The sequence below is a fragment of the Narcine bancroftii genome, chromosome 4 (genome assembly GCF_036971445.1).
Source record: "Narcine bancroftii isolate sNarBan1 chromosome 4, sNarBan1.hap1, whole genome shotgun sequence".
Lineage (NCBI taxonomy): Eukaryota > Metazoa > Chordata > Chondrichthyes > Torpediniformes > Narcinidae > Narcine > Narcine bancroftii.
In genome coordinates this window covers 255,963,266-255,985,249 of record NC_091472.1, presented here as the reverse complement: position 1 = coordinate 255,985,249, position 21,984 = coordinate 255,963,266, and the positions used below count along the sequence as shown (strand labels likewise).

Sequence of the window (21,984 nt, the reverse complement as noted above, 5' to 3'; positions counted from 1 at the left end):
GGAGGGAAGTATGCCAAACTTCCTTAATCTTCTAAGAAAGTAGAGACATTGATGCACTTCCATAACTATTGTTCCAGTGTGGTTTTGGTCCCAACCAGGTCCCTGGAAACATTTACTCCCAAGAACTCGCTCTACCCCAGTGCCAAAACTAAATGGCTCCAGAAAGGAGTAGCAAAATGTGGTGAGTTGCTTCCAGCAGACCCTCTCTGTTCATACAATACAACTCCACACAGCATGCAAGATCATTGTTTAACCTTGGGCCCCTGGAGCTGTGAGGCAGATCACTCTACCACTGCACCTCCGTTCTACCCAAGACAACCCACAGGTTTCTTTTCTTGTCCCAAAAATCAACCTTTGGTGCGATCCTCGTGAAACATATTTAAGGAATGTGCTGGTGAGGGTGCTTTTTCTTTCTTATGAAATATTGAACAATACTTGCTAGTTTTTGTGACCTAATAGTGGAAGAAGAGACAATTTCTTTGTCATGTGACCAATATTTTCTCCAGCACACAGCAAATATTTATGATTTAATTATGTATTTTTTTGTTTAATGCTCCTAGCTCTGCAAATTGTGATTTGGCCTCACTTAAAAATGATGATTATTCTTCATGTGGAACTTGTGACTGTGACAGTGTTTTTACATAACCAGAGGACGTGAAATGAGAAATGATCTTTGCTGTACAGTTCTGCTTTTTTTGATATTTTGCTGTTGTCAAGTGTAATTCAACGATCCTAGAGGGGCTCAAATTTTGTATTTATTGTTGCAGATTCGCAGACTTCTTCAGAGGAATATTAAAACTCATCCTGCTGCTGCTGTTTTCTGGAGCCACGTTGTCATCTGCATGGTTTGCTCTCACCTGCTTCAACAGCATCACCCATCTGCCTATAACTCAAGGTACTTGCTATATAGTGAGCAGATGAACTCGATTTTGGGTTTTGTCAAAACCTTTTTTCCTTTCATTAAGCCACGTGAGCTCTGCCTTGCGTTTCTAATTGAATCGAGTGATTGTTTGGTTTGGCCTTTCAGGTGAAATCCTATTATGATAAATTGGCTGCACTTTTTCATTGTGGTGCACGGATTGATTATGCCTTCATTTTGTTGCTTCCCTTGTTAGCCCACAATGGGTTATTGGATGGAAGAGAACAGCAAAAGCTTGTAGATGGTGTTTGAGGGTGGAAAGGCAGGTGATAGAGAAGGGAGATGCTCTGTACAAAGATGGAGGGGAGATGATAGAAAAAGAACATGATAGAGATGTTTGTAAAGATAGGGGCAAACAGAGATTGAGAAGTGGGAAATCACTGAAGTGCATATATTTTAATGCTAGGAGCATTGTAAGGAAGGTGGATGAGCTGAGGGTATGGATTGACACTTGGAAGTATGATGTGGTTGCAATTAGTGAAACGTGGTTGCAGGAGGGATGTGATTGGCAGCTAACTATCTCTGGATTTTGTTGCTTTAGGTGTGATAGAATTGGAGGGGCAAGATGGGATGGTGTGGCATTGCTTGTCAGAAAATATTACAGCGGTGCTTAGGCAGGATAGATTAGAGGCCTCAGCTAGGGAGGCTATTTGGGTGGAATTGAGGAATGGGAAAGGGGTAGTTACACTTATAGGGGTGTATTATAGACTACCTAATGGGGAACGAGAACTAGAGGAGCAAATTTCTAGGGAGGTAGCAGATATTTGTAATAAGCACAGGGTTGTGATTGTGGGAGATTTTAATTTTCAAAGTATAGATTGGGAAATCCATTCTGTGAAAGGGCTGGATGAGTGGGAGTTTGTAAAATGTGTGCAGGATAGCTTTTTACAAAAATATGTAGAGGTACCAACTAGAGAAGGGGCAGTGTTGGATCTACTGTTGGGGAATGAGTTAGGTCGGATGACGGAGGTATGTGTTGGGGTGCACTTCGGGTCCAGCGATCATAAATCCATTAGCGTCAATGTAATTATGGAAAGGGACAAGTCAGGGCCTAGGGTTGAAATTTTAGATTGGGGAAAAAGCTAGATTTGAGGAGATGCAAAAAGATTTACAAGGAGTGGATTGGGGCAAATTGTTTTCTGGGCAGGATGTAGTAGAGAAATGGAGATCTTTTAAAGGTGAGATTTTGAGGGTACAAGATCTTTAGGTTGAAAGGTAGAGTCATAAGTTTGAGAGAGCCATGGTTTTCAAGGAAACTGTTTGAAAAAAGAGGGAGACCTACAATAAATATAAGAAACAAGGAAAAAAGATGTTCAGAGAATACATTCAATGTAAAAAGAATCTTAAGAAAGAAATTAGAAAAGCTAAAAGAAGGTACGAAGTGGCTATAGCAAGCAGGATGAAAATAAATCCAAAGGGTTTCTACAAATATGTTAATAGCAAAAGGAGAGTGAGGAATAAAAATGGTTCCTTAGAGAATCAGAGCAAACAACTGTGTTTGGAGCCAAAAGAGATTGGGAAGATCTTGAACAATTTTTTTTTCTTTGGTATGCACTAAAGATAAGGGTATTGAATTGTACAGGGCATAGTACTGGAGGATTGGCGTATTGCACAAGTGGTTCCTTTGTTTAAAAAGGTTTCGAGGAGCAAGCCTAGCAATTATCTGTCTGTAAGTTTGATGTCTGTGATAGGTAAATTAATGGAAGCCATTCTTAGAGATAGTATCTGGAGAGATAGGGTCTGATCAGGAACACTGAACATGGATTTGGGCATGGAAGGTCATGATTGACTAATCTTGTTGAATTTTTTGAAGAGGTGACTAGGAATGTTGATGAAGAGCAGATGTTGTCTATATGGACTTCAGTAAGGCCTTTGGTAAAGTTCCACATGGAAGGTTAGTTAGGAAGGTTTGGTCGTTAGGTATTAATTTTGAGATATTTAAATGGATTCAACAGTGGCTGGAAGGGAGATGCCAGAGAGTCATAGTAGATAACTGTCAGGTTGGAGGCCGGTGACAAGAGTGTGCCTCAGGGATTTGTATTGGGTCCATTGCTGTTTGTCATATACATTAATGATCTGGATGATGGGATAGTAAATTGGATTAGTAAATATGCAGATGATACTAAAATAGGTGGATTTGCGGATGATGAAGAAGGTTTTCAAAGATTGCAGAGGGATTTGGACTCTTTAGAAGAGTGGGCTGAAAGATGGCAGATGGAGTTTAATGCTGATAAGTGTGAAGTGCTTCATTTTGGTTGGAATAATCAAAACAGGACATACGTAGTAAATGGGAGGGCATTGGAGAATTCGGTGGAGCAGAAAGGTGTAGGAATAACAGTGCATTGTTCCCTGAAGTTGAATAGGTTGGTGAAGAAGGCTTTTAGTTTTCTGGCATTTATAAATTAAAGCATAGAATACAGGAGTTGGGAAGTGATGTTGAGACTGTACAAGGCATTGGTGAGGCCAAATATAGAGTACTGTGTGCAGTTCTGGTCACCGAATTATAGGAAGAATATCAACAAGGTAGAGAGAGTGTATGCAGAGACGATTTATGAAAATGTTACCTGGGTTTCACCATCTAGATTACAAGGAAAGATTGAGCAAATTAGCACTTCATTCTTTGGAGTGTAGAAGGTTGAGAGGGGATTTGATAGAGGTATTTAAGATTATGAGAGGGATAGATAGAGTTGATGTGGATCAGCTTTTTCCAATGAGAGTAGGAGGAATTGAAACAAGAGATGATAAGTTAAGCATTATGGGGCAAAAGTTTTGAAGTAACATGAGGAGGACCTCTTTACTCAGAGGGTGATGGCTGTGTGGAATGAGATTCTGGGAGAAGTAGTGGTGACAGGATCAATTTTGCCATTTAAGGAAAAATTGGATAGCTATATGAATGGTAGGGGAATGGAGGGTTATGAGCAGGTAGATGGGATTAGAGGAGAGTACTTAGTTCGGTGTGGACTAGAAGGAGCAAAATGTCCTATTTCCGTGCTGTAATTGTTATATGGCCATGGGAACCCCACGTATTTTATTTTATGCTGCTTCAAAGTGGCAGGGAAATGCAGTTGTATTTTGTTTTGCATTTTGAACACTCACAGCACCTAATATCCTGGGATTGTCTAATCTCGGAAGCTGAGCAGGCTCAGGACTGGTCAGTGCTTGGAGGGGAGACGGCCTAGGAAGACCAGGTGCTGTAGATTTCTGTCAGGGGCACTGGACGAAGTGGCGACTCTCTGTCTGCCTTATGGTAGATAAAAGTTAAAGAATTTCATGTTTGCTACATTCTAAATGTAGTATTATGTGACAATACTACCTTTTTACCGTTACTCTATATACAGTCTTTGTCTTGTTGCAATTTGAATGCTTAAAACAATGACTGGATAGTTTCCAATACCCATCAGACAAGAGCGCTTCTGTGGGAGAGCAAAAGCCAGAAAATCCCCATTACAAACCTTAAAGCCTATCTTCAGGATATGAAGATGTAATAGAAGACACTTTGAAAAAGAATAGTACAGGGACTTGAAGGAAGAGGGAAAAGGAAGCACTGTGAAGCTTAAACTCTGAAATGAGCTAAAGTTCAAATTTTGTTCTTGCTCTTTCTGTCTCAGGGAGTCTCCTCTAACATTCCATGTCTCGATGGTCTTTGATCTTTCCTCATGCCCTGCTTGGTTGCCCTCCCTAGCCCAGTTGCTGCCCCCCTGCTCAGTTTTTGCCCCTAGCCTTGACTCAAATCAATTCCCCTCTGCATCCTTCTTCTTTTGACTCAACTGTTCCGGCTCCACTCCCCACTCCCAACCTCGAGTCTTTTTTCACCTCCACCTGTAGCTCAGTCTTCCTGGGTTTTTTTCCTTCTTTCCTGAGACTTGCACTCCCCTTTCCATTCCCACACACGCCTTCCCTTTTCCTTGATTTTTGTAACACAACGTTTTTAGTAGTGTAGTAGAAATTATGGTAAATTGGCACACTACTCGTAGCCAACCAGGATTTGTGTTTCATTGCTTAATTGGTGCATGCTCATGTAACTTTACTGGAGAGATTCTGTTTTCGCTTTTAATTGGTTCCATTTGACATTACAGAAACGTTATATACATCGTGTATATTAACTGGAGTGTTCATAATCAGCAGTGTTCCCTTCTTCTTTGAGCTTTTTGTGGAGACTGTGTACCCAGTACCAGAGGGGATAACCTGTGGATTTGTCACCTTTTTAAGCAATGTCTTCATGGGGTTATTATTAATGTTCCTGGCATTTTATCATACAGGTAATTTTTTTAACTTTTACTTTGTTTTATATGTATGTTTTGCTTTAGATTTTACAGTCTGGTCATGTAAATGCACTTTATGATTGCAGAATAGGATTCTAGAGCAGTATTACATATATACTGTAATTGGTTGCAAGGCAAATTATTTTTTTAAACATCCTTGGAAGGTATTATTCTGATGAGTTGCTAATTCATTGGGTTAAATTGTAAAGTACTTCTGAATTACATACAGTTATTGTGGGGGGGGGGGGGGAAAGATATTTTTCATCCCCTTGCATTCTCAAGGAATTGGAAATGCTTGGCTTTTTGAATCATTACACTGTGAGGAGCTGGACAATCCATCAGAAACTAGTACTGTTTTCAATGATAAATGCTATCAATGAGACATGATTGTGAGGCCATGGTATATTTGCATGCAACGCACTTCATGCAGATGTCAAACTGAGAAATGTTTCATTGGGGAAATTTCTACAAGTGTTTGGTCTCAAAAATCCAATTATATTGCAGTCATTGTTGTAAAGGCCAAATTCAGCGAGCCTGATATCATGCCTAACAATGTGCAGCTGGCTGACGACTGGAAAATGGCATCTAGAGAACTAACTGGTGTCAAACACAAATGGACAATATAGAGACCAGGTCATGCGATTCATTTGGTAACCTCAGGACATTTAGCAGACTGCAAAGACAACTGATAAAAACAGCATTAGAGAAAAATCAGCAAACTTGTGATTTGGAGGAATGCATTATGAGCACAACAAGGTTCCACAACGTCCTTAAGATAAATGCCCAGATAATAGGGTGTTGTAGTAACTATTCCTTTGTAACTTCTGTTTTTCTGCAAATTGTGCTGTGGGACCTACCCAAAAGAGGTTATGTTCCTTTGACATCCTGTCCAAAACGCAGCCGCTCTACACCAGCCATTCTTGACCTTTTTTTTTCGGCCATGGCCTCCTTGGGACTCTGTTTGAAGTTTATGGGCCCCTTCCCTGCGAAGCAGTCAAGTTTTGGTTTCTTCTGTACTGCTCTCCTACCAACTACATAAAAAATATTTATGTTACATAAACGAAAACGAGGCTTTTACTTCATGTGCTGTTGCCCCCTGTACACCTGCAGTGATCTCACACATAGTTTTGAGGAAAGATCATGGATACTTTCTCATCCACGTGACCTAACTGCATCTCATCGTGCACATCTCTTATTCCAGGGTTAGAAGGATATGGACTCGATGGATAAGTTGGGTTGAAGGGCATTTTCTGGGCTGTATATATCTGACTCGAACTGAAATTTTGATCCAATAGATAATGCTAAATTTTAAAAGGGAGATTCATCATAGAATGTTAAATTATACAGTAGGCGGTCAAAGAATGATAGATTTTTAAAGACGCAGAACAAGACCATTTAGTATCATCATCATTTTATGGCAGTGAGGTTGCAGTTGAATTTGAAATCAATGGGATTTAGGGTTGAGTTTGGAACTACATTTATTCATTCTCTCGAAATATGAACAAGGGAGAAAAATGTAATCTCCATGCTATCCATGCATGTCAGGAGATATTGAAGCTCTGGAATGATACCCAAAGTATTTACTTGCAGAGAGCTGGTCATTGAATAGAGGACTGTGCTTGTTTACCATCCTTGCACAGTTTGCAGTTACCAGTAGTCAAGAGCTGCTGCTGAATTCTGTTGTTTATTAAGCAAAAAGCCACGTGCAATGCCAAGAAATGTCACGGGATCATCTGGGAGTGTTCCACAGATGTGAACTTTGTTGCTTACATGCAGAGTGGGCCATTATTTGCTGAACCAAAACTTATTAGTTATGAATTTAATTATCTTGGGCACCCCATTACATTCCTTCAAATCTCTATCTACTTGGAACGGACTCAGGAATTTAACAGCTGCACTGACTATAGCTCTCAGTATTTGTACATTCTCAGAGATAAACTCCCACAAATGTTTGCTCTGTTCACTCCAGTTGTCTCATTTTATGACTGTTTTCCAGGATTTTTCTGTAGTTTCAAACTATGGTGTGTGGATTGTAATGAGAGGTCTTGTGTCAAATGAATGAATAGGATATGAAAGCCTTTGTCTTGTTTTATTCTGAGAATCTTCTTCCAAGTCATGCTTAGCCACATTAATCGCACTTTAATTCGACTCGAGATGTGGCTTTGGTGACTTGTTTTGAAGCACACTTGAACCTGACTATAAGACCCAGTGATGCATCTTCCTTATGGAAAGGATTCACTCTTGCTACTCTGACCCTATTTCAATAAGACTATGGGAGATCAAATGGATGTTCTGAATTAGCATTGGATGTTACCTCGTATCATTTCCATCTCTTCGCATACATTTGTTCGATTGGAAATGGTATTTCAAAGCACTTCTCAGCAGATTCTCTATCTCACTGGCTTGATACATAGTTTTAAAGTTCCATTTTATTGTCATGTAATAATGCCTAAATGTAATAAACACAAGATGCATAAACCTTTGCCTGCCTGAAGGGCAAACAGATGGAGGCAGAGTTAACATAGTGGTTAGCACAACGCTCTTACAGTGCCTGCAGCCAGGTTTTGAATCCAGCACTGTCTGTGAGGGGTTTGTACGTTCTGTCTGTGCCTATGTGGATTTTCTCTTGGTTCTCCGGTTTCCACCCACCCTTCAAAAAACGTACTGGGGTTGTTGGTTAATTGGGCAACACGGATTCGTGGGCCAAAAGAGCCTGTTACCATGCTGTATGTCTGAATGTCTAAAAGGGGTGCTATTAGCATTGACTGGCATCCCCAATGACAAGAGGAGAAACAGAGTCCCATCAGAGACCTTGAGTATCTGTGGATTTGCCTCCAGAGCTCCTGCAACCTTTGAACAGGTTTGCCCAGTTTCATTCCCTTGACAACCCAAGCTCCAGATCCAAACCTCCGATATGATCAGAAAGCTTTCAGCGCCCGAGGCCCTTCTTGCCTTCCGCGCTCTTGAATCCCAGTTCCAAGATCAGCTTCCCTTGAGCCAGTCTCCAGCAGTCCGCAGAGTGGTGTGAATCCTTCAACTGCAAGTCACCAACACCTCACAGCCTGTGTAGGACTTTCAGTCGCTGAGACCCTAGCTGGTTTGCTGCTGTAGCCATCTTCCTGTAGGGTTGTCTCCCGGGCTTCTCCTTCTCAATGGGGAGCATCCTCCCTGTTTATGGTGCCCTGTGCTGGTCTGCTGCTCCCAAGAGTTTGTACCGAAAGGAAAATATCGAGCAATTTGTCCCTGTCGACCAAATTCTCTATCCAAGTTAGTCCCATTTGTCTACGTTCAGCACCTACCCCCCGTATCTTTCCTATCTGCCTAAATGTCCTTCAGATGTTGCACTTGTATTCACCTCTACCAAGTCAAGTCACCTTTATTTATCGTTCATACTCAGTTCACACGATACAGATGAGATATTGTTTCTCCAGAACCATAGAGCGTATTTATAAATAAAAGTTGCAATAGAAGTTAAACATGTTAAAATATTAAGATGTATACAGTTACAGACCACAATACCCTATTCACCAATCTTCTGGGAGTTCAGGAGTCTGATGACTTGTGGGGGTGAAAAAGCTATTGCCCGAGTGCTGCAGTACTTACTACCATAGGCAGAAGGGAGAACAGTCTACATGAGGGGTGTTTGGAGTCCTTCACGATGTTTATTGCCTTTCATGTGCATCAAGTATTGTAAATGTCCTTAATGGTAGGAAGAGAGCCCCCCCCCCCCCCCCCCCATTATCTTTTTCGCTGACTTCGGTACCCTCTGCAGGGTCTTGCGATCCAAGAAGGTACAGCTTCCAAACCCAGCAATAATACAGTTTCACAGGATTCTCTTTAGAATGTAGTGAGGATGGAGGGTTGGAGATGAACTTTCAGCCTTTGCAGGAAGTAGAGTCGCTGCTGGGATTTCTTGGTCTTGGAGCTGGTGTGACCAGGTGAGATTCTCCGCCAAGCATACTTCAAGGAACTTGATACTCTTGATGGCCTCAATGGTCAGCAGAGTATGGTTCTCCCCGGACTCTCTTGAAGTTGACAACCAACTCTTTTGTTTTTTTTAAATGTTCAGATACCGGTTGTTGACTTTGCACCAGTCTGTTAGCAACTGCATCTCTTCATCTAGCAGCTCTCCATAAACCCACAACCCTCTGTGTGGAAAAAAGTGCCCCCCCCCCGGGCCTTTTTAAGTCTTTCCCCTCTAACCTTATATCTAGGTCCTCTAGTTATAAATTCTCCAATCCTGGGGGGGTGGGGTGGTGAGGAGACTATTTGTATTTTATAGGCTCCTTGTGGTTTTGTACACCTAAACTTCAGGGAAAAACTTTCCCAGCTTCTTATAATTCAAGCTTTACAATCCCAGTTATTTTCACACGGATCTTTTCTGCACCCTTCCCATACCTTTCCCTTGATAGGGTGATTGAAACTGTGCATGATCACATTGTGCAATTAGAATGAATACTTAAAAATATTGTTAATGCATTTTCCAGAAGGACGTAGTTGATATAGCATGGAAACTCCCAAATGAATCCAAAATAACAGCAGCTGTAAAAGTTTACTTTTATTTTTCCTTCAAAAGGGAAAGTCAACTGGTACCGGGCGAGTACAGTGCACCGATAAGAACGCAGCCAATGTAATCAGTTCCAGTTGGTTTAATTCACAATCCAACCATTTCAATAAGATCTTTTAGTTACTGTCACCAATCATACTATAATATGATTTGGTTGTTTTCAGTGACCCTGCAGCTTGTTTGACTGCCTTTGCAGCAGTCTCACTTGATCTTGGGCGAGGCTGTGGGTCTGCAGCTGCATTACATTCAGGCAGTAACTGCAGTGTGCCACTGTTAAAGATGTGAGTGAAATATCCTCCCCAGAATAATTTTCCAGGAAAATTGCTCACACAAATGTTCTCTCTAATAAATTGATTTCTGTATAAATGTATGTTTTATTTTGTAAAGATTGTTGAATTAGCTTTATGTAAAAAGAATGATTGGCATTCTTTTTCCCTGATGAATAGAAATGCTATTTGAACTGAGGTTCTGTTTTGGGAGGAGTGGCAAATGGTTAAATGTAATAGTAGCCAAAAGGTTTGAGCTTAAGTCAGATATATATGTTTAAAAAAAAACTGTTCCCAACCAGATATAGAGGAAGCTTAATGGTCATGACACTTTATATTCTTGAGAAGGAGTGTGAGCAACCAAATGTCATGGTACATGTTGGTACCAGTTACACAGTTAAGAAAAGGGATAAGGCCATGAAGAGTAAATATTGGAAGGAAGCCAAAAAGCAGGACCTCAAAAGTATTAATCTCTGGATTGCTGCCTGTGCTATGCATCAGCGAGGGCAAGAATAGAAAGTTATGGCATATGAATTCATAGCTGAAGAGTTGGTGCAGGGAGCAATTTCTGGATCATTGGAATCTCCTAGAAATGTATGACCTGTACAAAAGGGACAGGTTGAACATGAACTTGAGAGGAACCAATATCCTTGAGGGCAGGTTTGCTCGAGCTGTTGGGGAGAGCTTAAACTAGCTAGGCAAGGGGTTGGGGACCAGAGTATTAGGTCTGATGATCGAGCATTTGGTAGAAAGATAGACGCAACGTGTAGTCACAGGAAGGAGGAGGAGGACGGCGATTGATGGAGCATAAATGCAGTCAGTTGGGTGGATTGTTATGTGTTTACTTCATTGCGAGAAGTATTAAGAATAAAGGCGATGAATGGAGCATGGATCAGTACATGGAATTGCGATGCTGTAGCCATTACTGAGATTTGGCCGACGCCAGTACAGGATTGGCTGATGCATATTCTAGGGTTTAGATGTTTCAAATGGGAATGGGAGAGAGAGGTAAAAGAAAGGGGGGAGGGCATTGCTAGTTAAGGATAGTATCACAGCTGCAGAAAGGAAGGACATTGTGAAGGGATCGTTCCTGTAGTCATTGTGGGTGGGATCAGAAACAGGAAGGGAGCAATTACTCTCTTCTATTAGGCTTCAAATAAGCCACTGAGGAGCAGATAAATTAGCAAATATTGGAATGGTGCAAAAATAATAGGGTTGTTATTATGGGAGACTTCAACTTCCCTTGTATTGATTGGCAGCTCCTTGACGCAGAACGTTCAGATGGGGCAGAATTTGTCAGGTGTGTTCAGGAAGGGAAGTGACAAGCAAACTAGAGGAGAGGCCATGCTAGATCTAGTACTACTGCATTAAATTGGTCAGGTGACAGACCTCTCTGTGGGGGAGTATTTCAGAGACAATGACCACAACTCTTTGAACTTTATCAGAACTATGGACAAGGGCAATAGGCAAAATGAGAAAGTGTTTAATTGGAGAAGGGCTAATTGCAATGGTGCTCGGCAGGAAGTTGTGAAATGAATTGGGAACATATGTTCTTTGGGGAAATGTGGAGTATGTTTAGGAAAAATTCAAAATCCATAGTTATCCAGTGTCTACAGGACTTGGAAGTAGAACAACATCACATAACAAAGGGACGCAAACAGCTTTTGATTCTTTAAAGGCTTGGCTTGCAAAAGGTTTGTTGTAGACAAATGAAAGACATGATTTTGGAAATTATGGTAGGCTTATAGATAATCAAATGTGTATCTTGAAGAAAATATTAGGAAATCTAGGTGGGTTAATTGACATGTTGATTTCCATTTCCCTATGTAATTATAATCATATAAGAAACTTGCTTTTGTTGCTATATTCTTGCATAGTTTAATTGAAAACCCAGAAATCATGATCTTGTTAAAAAGTGCTTGAATGCTATGTATGACCAAATAAAGATGGTTGCATAATTCCCAATTGTAGCATGGAGAAGAATAACAGGACAAATTACAGCGTTCGGTAGACAAGCAATTACCAGTTAGTGTGTGAGCATTTTAGCTTTGATAAGTCACCTTATACATAGAATATATTTAATTTGGTAGAGAAAAAAAAATTGTATTTTCCAGATACCAGAGGGGTCCAGGAAGATCAAGACCAGAGGATTAGCAAGTGGATAATGGGTGAATTTGATTTAATTGGTGCTCAACAGTGGAACTGATTTCTAGGGAGAGATTTGAAGCCAAGAAATCGTGGACTCAAATCTCTGAATAGAAAATGACGACCGTTAATCTAGTGAAAAAAAGAGATGGTGGGCCTTTTTTTTATTTACCATACAGAATCTGTGAGTGCTTAGTCTGGTAAATTATTGATCTGTGAGGGTCTAAGAGATTTCAGTTTTATTGTCAGAGTAGGCCTGACATCACAAACAGCCCTGAGTTTCTTTTTCCTGTGGACGAGGCAGAATTACCACTTATTGGTTGTCGGAAAATAAACTGTACTCATTGTACACATGTAAATAAATAAAGAAATGTAAAGAAACTGTAATACAGAGGGGAAAAATAAAGTGCAAAAGTAAGAGTCCTTAAGTGAGTCCCTGGTTGAGAAGTCTGATGGTGGAGGGTAGCAGCTATTTCTGAGTCTTGTGGCACCTATACCTCTTTCCTGATGATGGTGTGGATCCTTGATGATTGCTGCTGCTCTCCGACAGCAGCATTCCCAGTAGATGGTCGGAAGGGTTTTGCTTGTGATATCCTGGGCTGTGTCAACTACCTTTTGCAGGGCTTTACTCTCAGGTGTATTGGTGTTCCCATGACTAGATTTGAATTATTACTCAGTGTTTACCACTAGCACAGTAGACATGTCAGACAGTACTCCTTAGAGTCATAAAATGCCATTGAAGTATCATTTACGTCAATCCAAATGCATATAGTTATCTCCAAGACAGAGCAAATAAAATAAATATTTACAAACTTCTGGTGGGGTTGATTGAGGGAAGCTGGTTGAACAGAATCCCAGGAGAGTTTCCTGTTTGTCCTGCATGGCTGGAAAAAAAAGTCTTAGATCCAATTTCCCAATGAAAGGCTTCTTTGCTCAGCATGGGATGATAAGAACAAGTTGCTTACTTTGTTATCCAGGACTGCAGCATAATATAAAGAATTATAGGGTAAGCATTGTACATCCATGACCAGGAAAGGATTTGATTTCACTTCCTGTGAAAACAATTCTACTTGTCTACAAATCTAGCATCTGGAATTTCATAATATAATGTTTCAAAGTTCACTTCAGGAATTAAGTTCCAAAATCCATAAGGTTTCCTGAACATCATATTGTTTATTTGCAAAATTGTGACCCTCTCACCTTTTGGTGGTAATATCAAGAGGACATTTGTAATAAAAATTTACTGACTGAATCCTTAGTAAGCTTAAAGCTTCCAAGTACGAATGTTTATTTTTGTCTACTACTAGTTCAAGTTTATTTATCATCTGACTAACTGTACAACCAGACGAAACAGCATTTCTCTGGACCACGCTGCACAAGCGTAATACACGGCACATAAAAGGCACGTATACATAATATAAAATAAATGTGTATAATATTTTGCAATAATTTGTTTAATTTAGAAGAGCGGATACTGTTGGTAAATCTCGCAGCCTGTGGGATGAAGCGATTTTCCACTCTAGCAGTTTTGATTTTGATGTTCCTGTATGTCATTGATGCTAATGGGTTAAAGATACTATGTGATGAATGGTAGGGACTCTCAGTAATTCACTGAGCTCTATTTGCCATCAATAGAGGAAAGGAAGGCCCCAGTGATCAACTTAAACCTTGCTGATTAATATAATGTAAGGATTGGAGCCCAACAAAGTTTCTGAAGTAGACCTCCTTTGAGGTTAGTTATTGTTGCAGAAGACAACAAATTGATGGAACTCTGAAGGGCATTTGATATTTTGAAGGAATTTTGTGTGTTCTTTCCTTTATCCTTGTTGAAGCAGGATTTCTAATGTTTTGCATCAATAGGGATCAAGTCAGCACACTTCTGAGGAGAGATGGTCAAGCTTGGGGCTGTTTTCTTTGGATCAGAGGGAGGGGAAATTTAATTGAGAAGTTCAACATTATCTTAAGTTTAGAGCAGAGTAAACAGAACTTGTTTCCTTTGACAAAGGAAAAGAAACACCAAAATGCTGGAGGAACTCAGCAGATCACACAGCGTCCATACATGATAAAGCTATATTACTGATGTTTAGTGCTCAGGCATGAAACGTCAGTTATATATCTTTATCTCCTATGGACGCTGCGTGACCTGAGTTCCTCCAATGTTTTTGTGTTTCTAATACATTCACAGCATCTGCAGACTTCCGTGTTTCACTCCCTTCGCAGAGATGTTAATTACAAAGGGTGAGATATTTAAATTAATTGGTAGAAGGATTAGAGGCAGTTGAGAAGAAACTATTTCCCTGCTGAAGTAACTTGCTTATTGAAAGGATAATGGAGACATGAGCTCTCTTCAATTTTAAGAAGTGTCTGAATCACAGCTAGAAGAGCTATAATCCCCTGATTCCCACTCCCACTATGGTGGGATTAACCCAGTATTAATTTTGGTAAACAGCGATATGACTGACTGAGTGGCATCTTTTGCTTGAAACAGCTGGGCTGTAATCAGTGGCTGGCATTTACATGGAGATCAAGAAGACCACAAGGTGCTCAAAAGCCAGAGCATTTCACATCCCACTTAGAAACATGGCGCCCTGAGCTGAGGGCCACAAGCACTTCACATCCAGCTCCTTACCTTCGTGGAAGCATTTGGAGCACAGCCCATTCATTTCAATGAGATTGTTGACCATGGTGGAAAAGCTAAGTGCCTTTTGCTTTGTTTCCCTTTATTTTAATACAGTTTTTTTTAAGGTGACTGTTTTAACAGTTTTTCGAAGGTCTCAATGTTGTATATTGATCAGCAGATTAATGTGGTAAATTGGATCAGCAAATTTAAAAGTAACACTAAGATTGGAGGAGTAATGGACAGTGAAGAAGGTTTTCAAAGCTGGCAGAGGGATCTGGACTAGCGGAAAAATGGCAGATGGAATTTAATGTAGACAAGTTTAAGGTTGCATTTTGGAAAGACAAACCAAGAAAGGACATACACGGTAAATGGTAAGGCACTGAGTTGTGCAGCGGAACAGAAGGATCTGGCATAATTCCCTGAAAGTTGCGTCATAGGTAGATTGGGTTGTAAAGAGAACTTTTGACATATTGGCTATCATAATCAAAGTATCAGGTTTAGGAGTTAGTATTTTATGGTAAAGTTGTATAAGAAATCCATGAGGCCAAATTTGGGAAGTATTTTGTGCAGTTTTGGTCACCTAACGGCAGGAAAGATACCAATAAGATATAAAGAGTGCAGAGAAGATTTACTAGGATGCTGCCTGGACTTCAGGAATGGAGTTACAGGAAAAAGTTAAACAGGTTAGCACTTTATTCTTTGGAGAGTATAAGAATGAGGGGAGATTTGATGGAGGTATTTAAAATTATGAGGGGGATAAACAGAGTAAATGTAGATAAGTTTATTTCCATTGAAAGTAAGTGAGATACAAACAGGACATGGATTAAGGGTGAAATGGGAAAAGTTTAGGGGGAACATGAAGGGGAATTTCTTCACACAGAGAGTGGTGGGAGTGCGGATTGAGCTGCCAGCTGAAGTGGTGAATGCAGGCTCTATATTAACATTTAAGAAGAATTTGGACAGGTACATGAATAGGAGAGGTAAGGAGGGGTGCAGGTCAGTGAGACTAGGTTTTTAAAAAAAGGTTTGGCACTGACTAAAAGGCCCTGTTTCTGTGCTGTAATATTCTATGGTCTTTCAAATCAGTTGGATGGCTATGGCAACTTAGTTATTGTTCTCAGGTACAAAATAAGTCCAGCTGCATGAAAATAAGTCCAGCTGCAAAATAAGTCCAGCTTAGGTCAAGTACAACTTGGCCCAATGATTATATAATTCAGAGGAATGCATTACCCCATGATTGGCACTGGCCACATTGCAAATCTAAAGCAAGAAGGAAATGATCAGGATGTAAAGTTTTTTTTGGTGTGTGTGCTCTAAGTTTTACCTCTTCACATATCCAATTAGGTTTCAATGACCCTTGGTTGATCAGACGAAAGTGATGCAGCCTCATAATATGCGAGACACATATGCAAATGTTAACTGTGGCTCAGTATTTCATGCTCTTGCCCCTGACTCAAAGATCAAGTGCTACTTCCGAAACTGGAGGATTAAAATCTAATGTCACTCAAGTTCAGTACTAGTATGGTGCATTTGAATACAGCATGAGCATTTCAAGATTGTCATGAGCATAAAAGTTTTCCTTCATTTGCCTTGTAAAGGTATCAGAAGTATCACCAGGCCACTGCCACAATCAAGATGAGAAGGAGAAGCAAAAAAGAATCCCTTCAGAGACATCGATTGTCCATAGATCCTGTCGTCTCTTCTGTTGCTGTTGTATCCTGTGCTCCTGTAACAAATGTAGCTGCCTATCCTTCTTTCTGATTCAGCAGTGAACCTGAGCTTGAGGCAATCATCTTATCCTCATTGGTCTCTGATTAGGAGGCCCTTTGGGAGCCCTGTTGGACATCATTACTCTCACTAATTCCAGTCTCAATACCTGGTTCTCACAAGCTACTCTCCCAACAACCTGAGACCGAGTGTCAGGCCTTTAGCCACCAACCTCTACACTGGTCCAATGTTGTAGTCTCCCATGGTGTGAGATCTTCTAGACTTTTCCTTCTGAGTGGGGCTGGTGTTCTCCAGCCCTGGTGCCTTGAGCTGGACTGCTGCTTTCCCGGCACTGCCATTTTGGGCAATATTCCACAAAGTTCTTTGGGTTTTGTTGCAACACTGTCAGGCCTGTTTCACAGGCTGTTTAAACCTGGGTGGAACCGCTGGATGGGACAGCCAGGCAGTAAGATCATGTGGAAGAGTACCGGAAGCTGCATATCCACTCCTCTATCTGCAATAGCCATCCAGATTGCATAGCACTATTTTCATGTAGAAGGAGTTTATCTTGAAAGCCTGGCTTGTATTTATACCTCGATCAGCATCACTGAAATAATTTATCTTGCCACAGATGCTGTGTGCAAATTGTGTGCCACATTTGCATACTAAAACAGTTCTTCAAATCTGCTAGATTGGCATTAAGGCGCACTATGAAGCCTTGGGGTTTGAAGGACACTATAAAAGCAAGTCCTTAAGTAAAATAAATAAAATACAGAAGATCAGTTTCTTCCATGTTATGCCACCTTAAAGATGCTTAACTACCTCAGGATGTGGCAAAAAAAACAATTAATCCCACCTCACCACTGTCAATACCTTGTTGTTGACATTTGGTAAGATTATTTGAATTTTACTAAGCAGTAGATACCAACAGACAATACCGTTGGTGAAAAGATCTCTTTGGCAATTTTGAGCAGTTGTGTTAGAATTCTACAATGAAAAGGCAGGCTGCACATAATTGGATTCATGATAAAGTAAGTCAAGTTTATTGTCAACTGATTATACAAGTACAACCCAACAAAATAACATTCTCTGGTCTTCAGTACAAAACATGTAGTCACGTATCAAGACATAACATACATACAGACAAACAACACATATGCAGGATGAGTATTTTATCTCTAAATAAATATTGTTTTGTACAAATGAGCTTTGGTTGGTTAGTGTGAGCAGTTCCTTTGGTTGTTCAGTATTCTTACTGCCCTTGAGAAGAAGCTGTTCCTCAGCCTGGTGGTGCTGGCTCTGATACTCCTGTATCTCTTACTCGACAGGAGCAGTTGAAAGATGCTGTGTGCAGGGTGGAAGGGGTCCTTAATGATTTTACGCACCCTCTTCAGACAACGATCCCAGTAGATCACATTGGGTGGGGGGGGGGGGGTGGAATGTGGAGATAGATTCCAATGATTCTCTTTGCCACTCTTATGGACCTGTGAATTAACCTATGATCCATACCACATTATGATGCAGCCAGCCACGATGCTCTTAATAGAGCTTCTATAGAAGGTTGAGATGATGGTGGCCGGTTACCTTGCCCACTTTAGTCTTCTCAGGAAGTGCAGTCACTGTTGCGCCTTCCTGACAAGTGAAGAGATGTTGAGTGTCCACAATAGGTCACGAGTTAAGTGAACTCCAGGGAATTTGGTGCTCTCCACTCTCTCTTACTTTAGTGTTGTTGATGTTTAGTAGAGTGTGGTTGTTCCTGGTCCTCCTGAAGTCCACAATCATCTCCATCTCCTTTTCCATGTTGAGACTCAGGTTGGTTACTCTCACATCATTTCACAAAGTTTTCCCACTTCTCTGCAGTGCGACTCATCATTGCCGATAAGGCCAATTACTGTTATATCATCTGCAAACTTGATGACACTGTTGGATCTGGACCTGATGATGTGGTCATGGGTCAGCAGTGTGAAAAGGAGCAGGCTGTGCACACAGCCCTAGGTGCATCAGTGCTCAGCATGACGGTGCTTGACATTCTGCTACCGACCCGGATAGACTGTGGTCTTTCCTGGTCAGAAGTCCAGGATCGAATTGCAGAGAGGAGTGTTGAGCCCCAGTGAGGACAGCATCTCCACCAGCATCTGGGGAATGATCATACTAAACACCAAGCATTAGTCAATGAACAGCTGCCTGTTGTATGAGGTGTCATTTTCCTGGTTGGCCAAGATGGACTGAAGCAACAAGGCAATAGCATCATCTGTGGAACAGTTTCTTCTGTAGGCAAATGGAAATGGACCCAGCATCCCTGGGAAGTGTACTTTGATACGTTCCATCACCAGATGCTCAAAGTATTTTATAATAGTGAAGCATGTTATTGGCACCCTCTTGGGTACCAGGATGAGGGCTGCCTTGAACCCTGCGAGAGCAATGGATTGGTGCAGTGATGTGTTGATGTTGTCTGTGAAGACCTCCATTGCTTGGTCTACGCAGTCCTTCAGTACTTGACCAGGTACCAAATATAAATCAATTTGTACTAAAATTAATCTTGTATTAATCCTCTTGTTTCACATTTTAAGACAATTGTGATTCTGCAGGACTTGTGGCAAACTAACCACTTTTTAGTGCTATATTGTGTTTCTTCACTGAATGTTGGGACAGTGTAATGATTTCTGCTCTTTGTACTTAACCTAATGGCATTTGTGTACAAGATCTAACAAAGTTATCTCACTATTGAATCCCATATTTCTTACGACTGATGAGGTTAAACATTCGACTCCCAAACTAATAGCTGGATTTCAATAAATAATTTTAGGACAACCAGTTTGAAGGTAAATTGTGGCAGTTCCTATTAACCTGGTAAATGTCATAATGATCCTCCTGTTCAGCATTTCAAAAACATTTAGTCAGTTGTGACTGAACAGGACTTTTTGGAAATGAACATACTTGAGTGAAATCTGCAAGCATTGGTAGTTGTGAATGACATGGATGGCCTTGAAGCAATAATGCATAGTTCTGGATATTTAAGCTGGATTGAATCTTCCTGGCTTAAATTTGCTGTCTTGAGCATTAATAATATGTTTGGGGTATTTTCCTGCAGCTGGTTCACCTGTTAATCTACAGAGTGCTTACAACAAACCCTGACTTGTGAGAGCATGCAAGGTATCTAAATTCACATCTGAATGATTCATTTTTTTTTTTTTTTTTTTAAATTTTTTATTTTTCACACCATAAATCACAATAGCCATGATATACACTTTTTCTTTTCCACACATTTACAGTGACTTTTTCTCCCTCCCCCCTCCCTCCTCCCAAGCCACCCCCCCATCCCTCCCCCCTCTCATCCATTTTAGTTATACAATCTAGGTTGCATTAATTCAGTTAGACAATGTTGTCATTCAACAAAAATACACCAGAAATTCTACTGAGTCCATTTTTTTCTTCTCTTCTCCTTCCATCAACTTAGGTAATGTTTGTTCCCGGTAGGTTTTCGCTATTGTATTTAATGTAAGGCTCCCATACTTGTTCGAATATTTCAATATTATTTCTTAAACTATATGTTATTTTTTCTAATGGAATACATTTATTCATTTCTATATACCATTGTTGTATTTTCAAATTATCTTCCAATTTCCAGGTTGACATAATACATTTTTTTGCTACAGCTAGGGCTATCTTAACAAATCTTTTTTGTGCATCCTCCAAGTCAATTCCAAATTCTTTATTTTTTATGTTGCTTAGGAGAAAGATCTCTGGATTCTTTGGTATATTGTTTTCTGTTATTTTATTTAATATCTGATTGAGATCATCCCAAAATTTTTCTACTCTCTCACATGTCCAGATTGCATGAATTGTTGTTCCCCTTTCTTTTTTACATCGAAAACATCTATCAGATACTGTTGGGTCCCATTTATTTAACTTTTGCGGTGTAATGTATAGTCTGTGTAACCAATTATATTGTATCATACGCAGCCTCGTATTTATTGTATTTCTCATCGTTCCAGAGCATAACTTCTCCCATGTTTCCTTTTTTATCTTTATATTTAAATCTTGTTCCCATTTTTGTTTAGTTTTACCATTTGTTTCCTCATTTTCCTTTTCTTGCAGTTTAATATACATATTTTTTATAAATCTTTTGATTAACATTGTATCTGTAATCACATATTCAAGGTTACTTCCCTCTGGTAAACTCAAGTTGCTTCCTAATTTATCTTTCAAGTAGGATCTCAGTTGGTAATATGCCAGCGCTGTATCTCCCGTTATATTGTACTTATCTCTCATTTGTTCAAAGGATAAGAATCTACTTCCTGAAAAACAATTTTCTATTCTTTTAATCCCTTTTTTTTCCCATTTTCTAAAGGCAAGGTTGTCTATTGTAAAAGGGAGTAGCTTATTTTGCGTCAATATTAGTTTTGGTATTTGGTAATTTATTTTATTTCTTTCTACATGTATCTTCTTCCATATATTGAGGAGATGGTGTAATACTGGAGAAGTTCTATGTTGTACCAATTTTTCGTCCCATTTATATAATATGTGTTCAGGTATCTTTTCCCCTATTTTATCTAATTCTAGTCTCGTCCAGTCTGGTTTTTCCCTTGTTTGATAAAAATCTGATAGGTACCTTAATTGTGCGGCTCTATAATAATTTTTGAAGTTTGGCAATTGTAAGCCTCCTTGTTTATACCATTCTGTTAATTTGTCTAGTGCTATCCTCGGTTTCCCCCCTCTCCATAAAAATCTCCTTATTATTTTCTTTAATTCTTTGAAGAATTTTTCTGTCAGTTGTATTGGCAATGCCTGAAATAAGTATAGTATCCTTGGAAAAATGTTCATTTTAATACAGTTTATCCTTCCTATCAGTGTTAGTGGTAGCTCTTTCCAATGCTCTAAATCGTCCTGTAGTTTTTTCATTAGTGGATTGTAATTGAGTTTATATAATTGGCCTAGATTTTTGTTTATTTGCACACCTAGGTATCTTATTGCCTGCGTTTGCCATCTGAATGGGGATTCCTCCTTAAATTTTGCGAAATCCGCGTTATTCATAGGCATTGCTTCACTTTTATTTACGTTTATCTTGTATCCCGACACTTCTCCATATTCCTTCAATTTCTTATATAGTTCTTTTATTGATAGTTCTGGTTCTGTTAAGTACACTATCACATCATCCGCAAACAGACTGATTTTATATTCCCTGTCTTTTATTTTTATTCCTTTTATATTATTATCTCTTCTTATCGATTCTGCTAGTGGTTCTATAGCTAGCGCAAACAATAATGGTGATAGTGGGCATCCCTGCCGCGTTGACCTGCTTAAGTTAAATTGCTTTGATACATGTCCATTTACTGTCACTTTCGCTAACGGTCCCTTATATAATGCTTTAATCCAATTAATATACTTCTCCGGTAAACTGAATTTTTGCAATACTTTGAACAAGTAATTCCATTCTACTCTGTCGAAGGCCTTCTCTGCGTCTAAAGCAACTGCTACTGCCGGTGCTTTATTTCCTT

General features: G+C 39.9%; 1 protein-coding gene across 7 annotated transcripts in view; it reads left to right on the top strand.

The window, feature by feature from the left end:
* slc49a4 (solute carrier family 49 member 4) overlaps positions 1-21,984 on the top strand; it is a 182,147-nt gene that overhangs the window by 78,808 nt on the left and 81,355 nt on the right. For 5 of the 7 annotated variants that reach the window (XM_069934797.1, XM_069934801.1, XM_069934799.1 and 2 more), the window contains exons 7-8: positions 768-895; positions 4,996-5,178. In XM_069934797.1, the coding sequence (XP_069790898.1) occupies positions 768-895; positions 4,996-5,178 (311 nt within the window). Of the gene's footprint in view, positions 1-767; positions 896-4,995; positions 5,179-14,647; positions 17,888-21,984 lie in introns of those variants that run through there. The other 2 variants (XM_069934802.1, XM_069934803.1) reach the window with 2 other exon arrangements.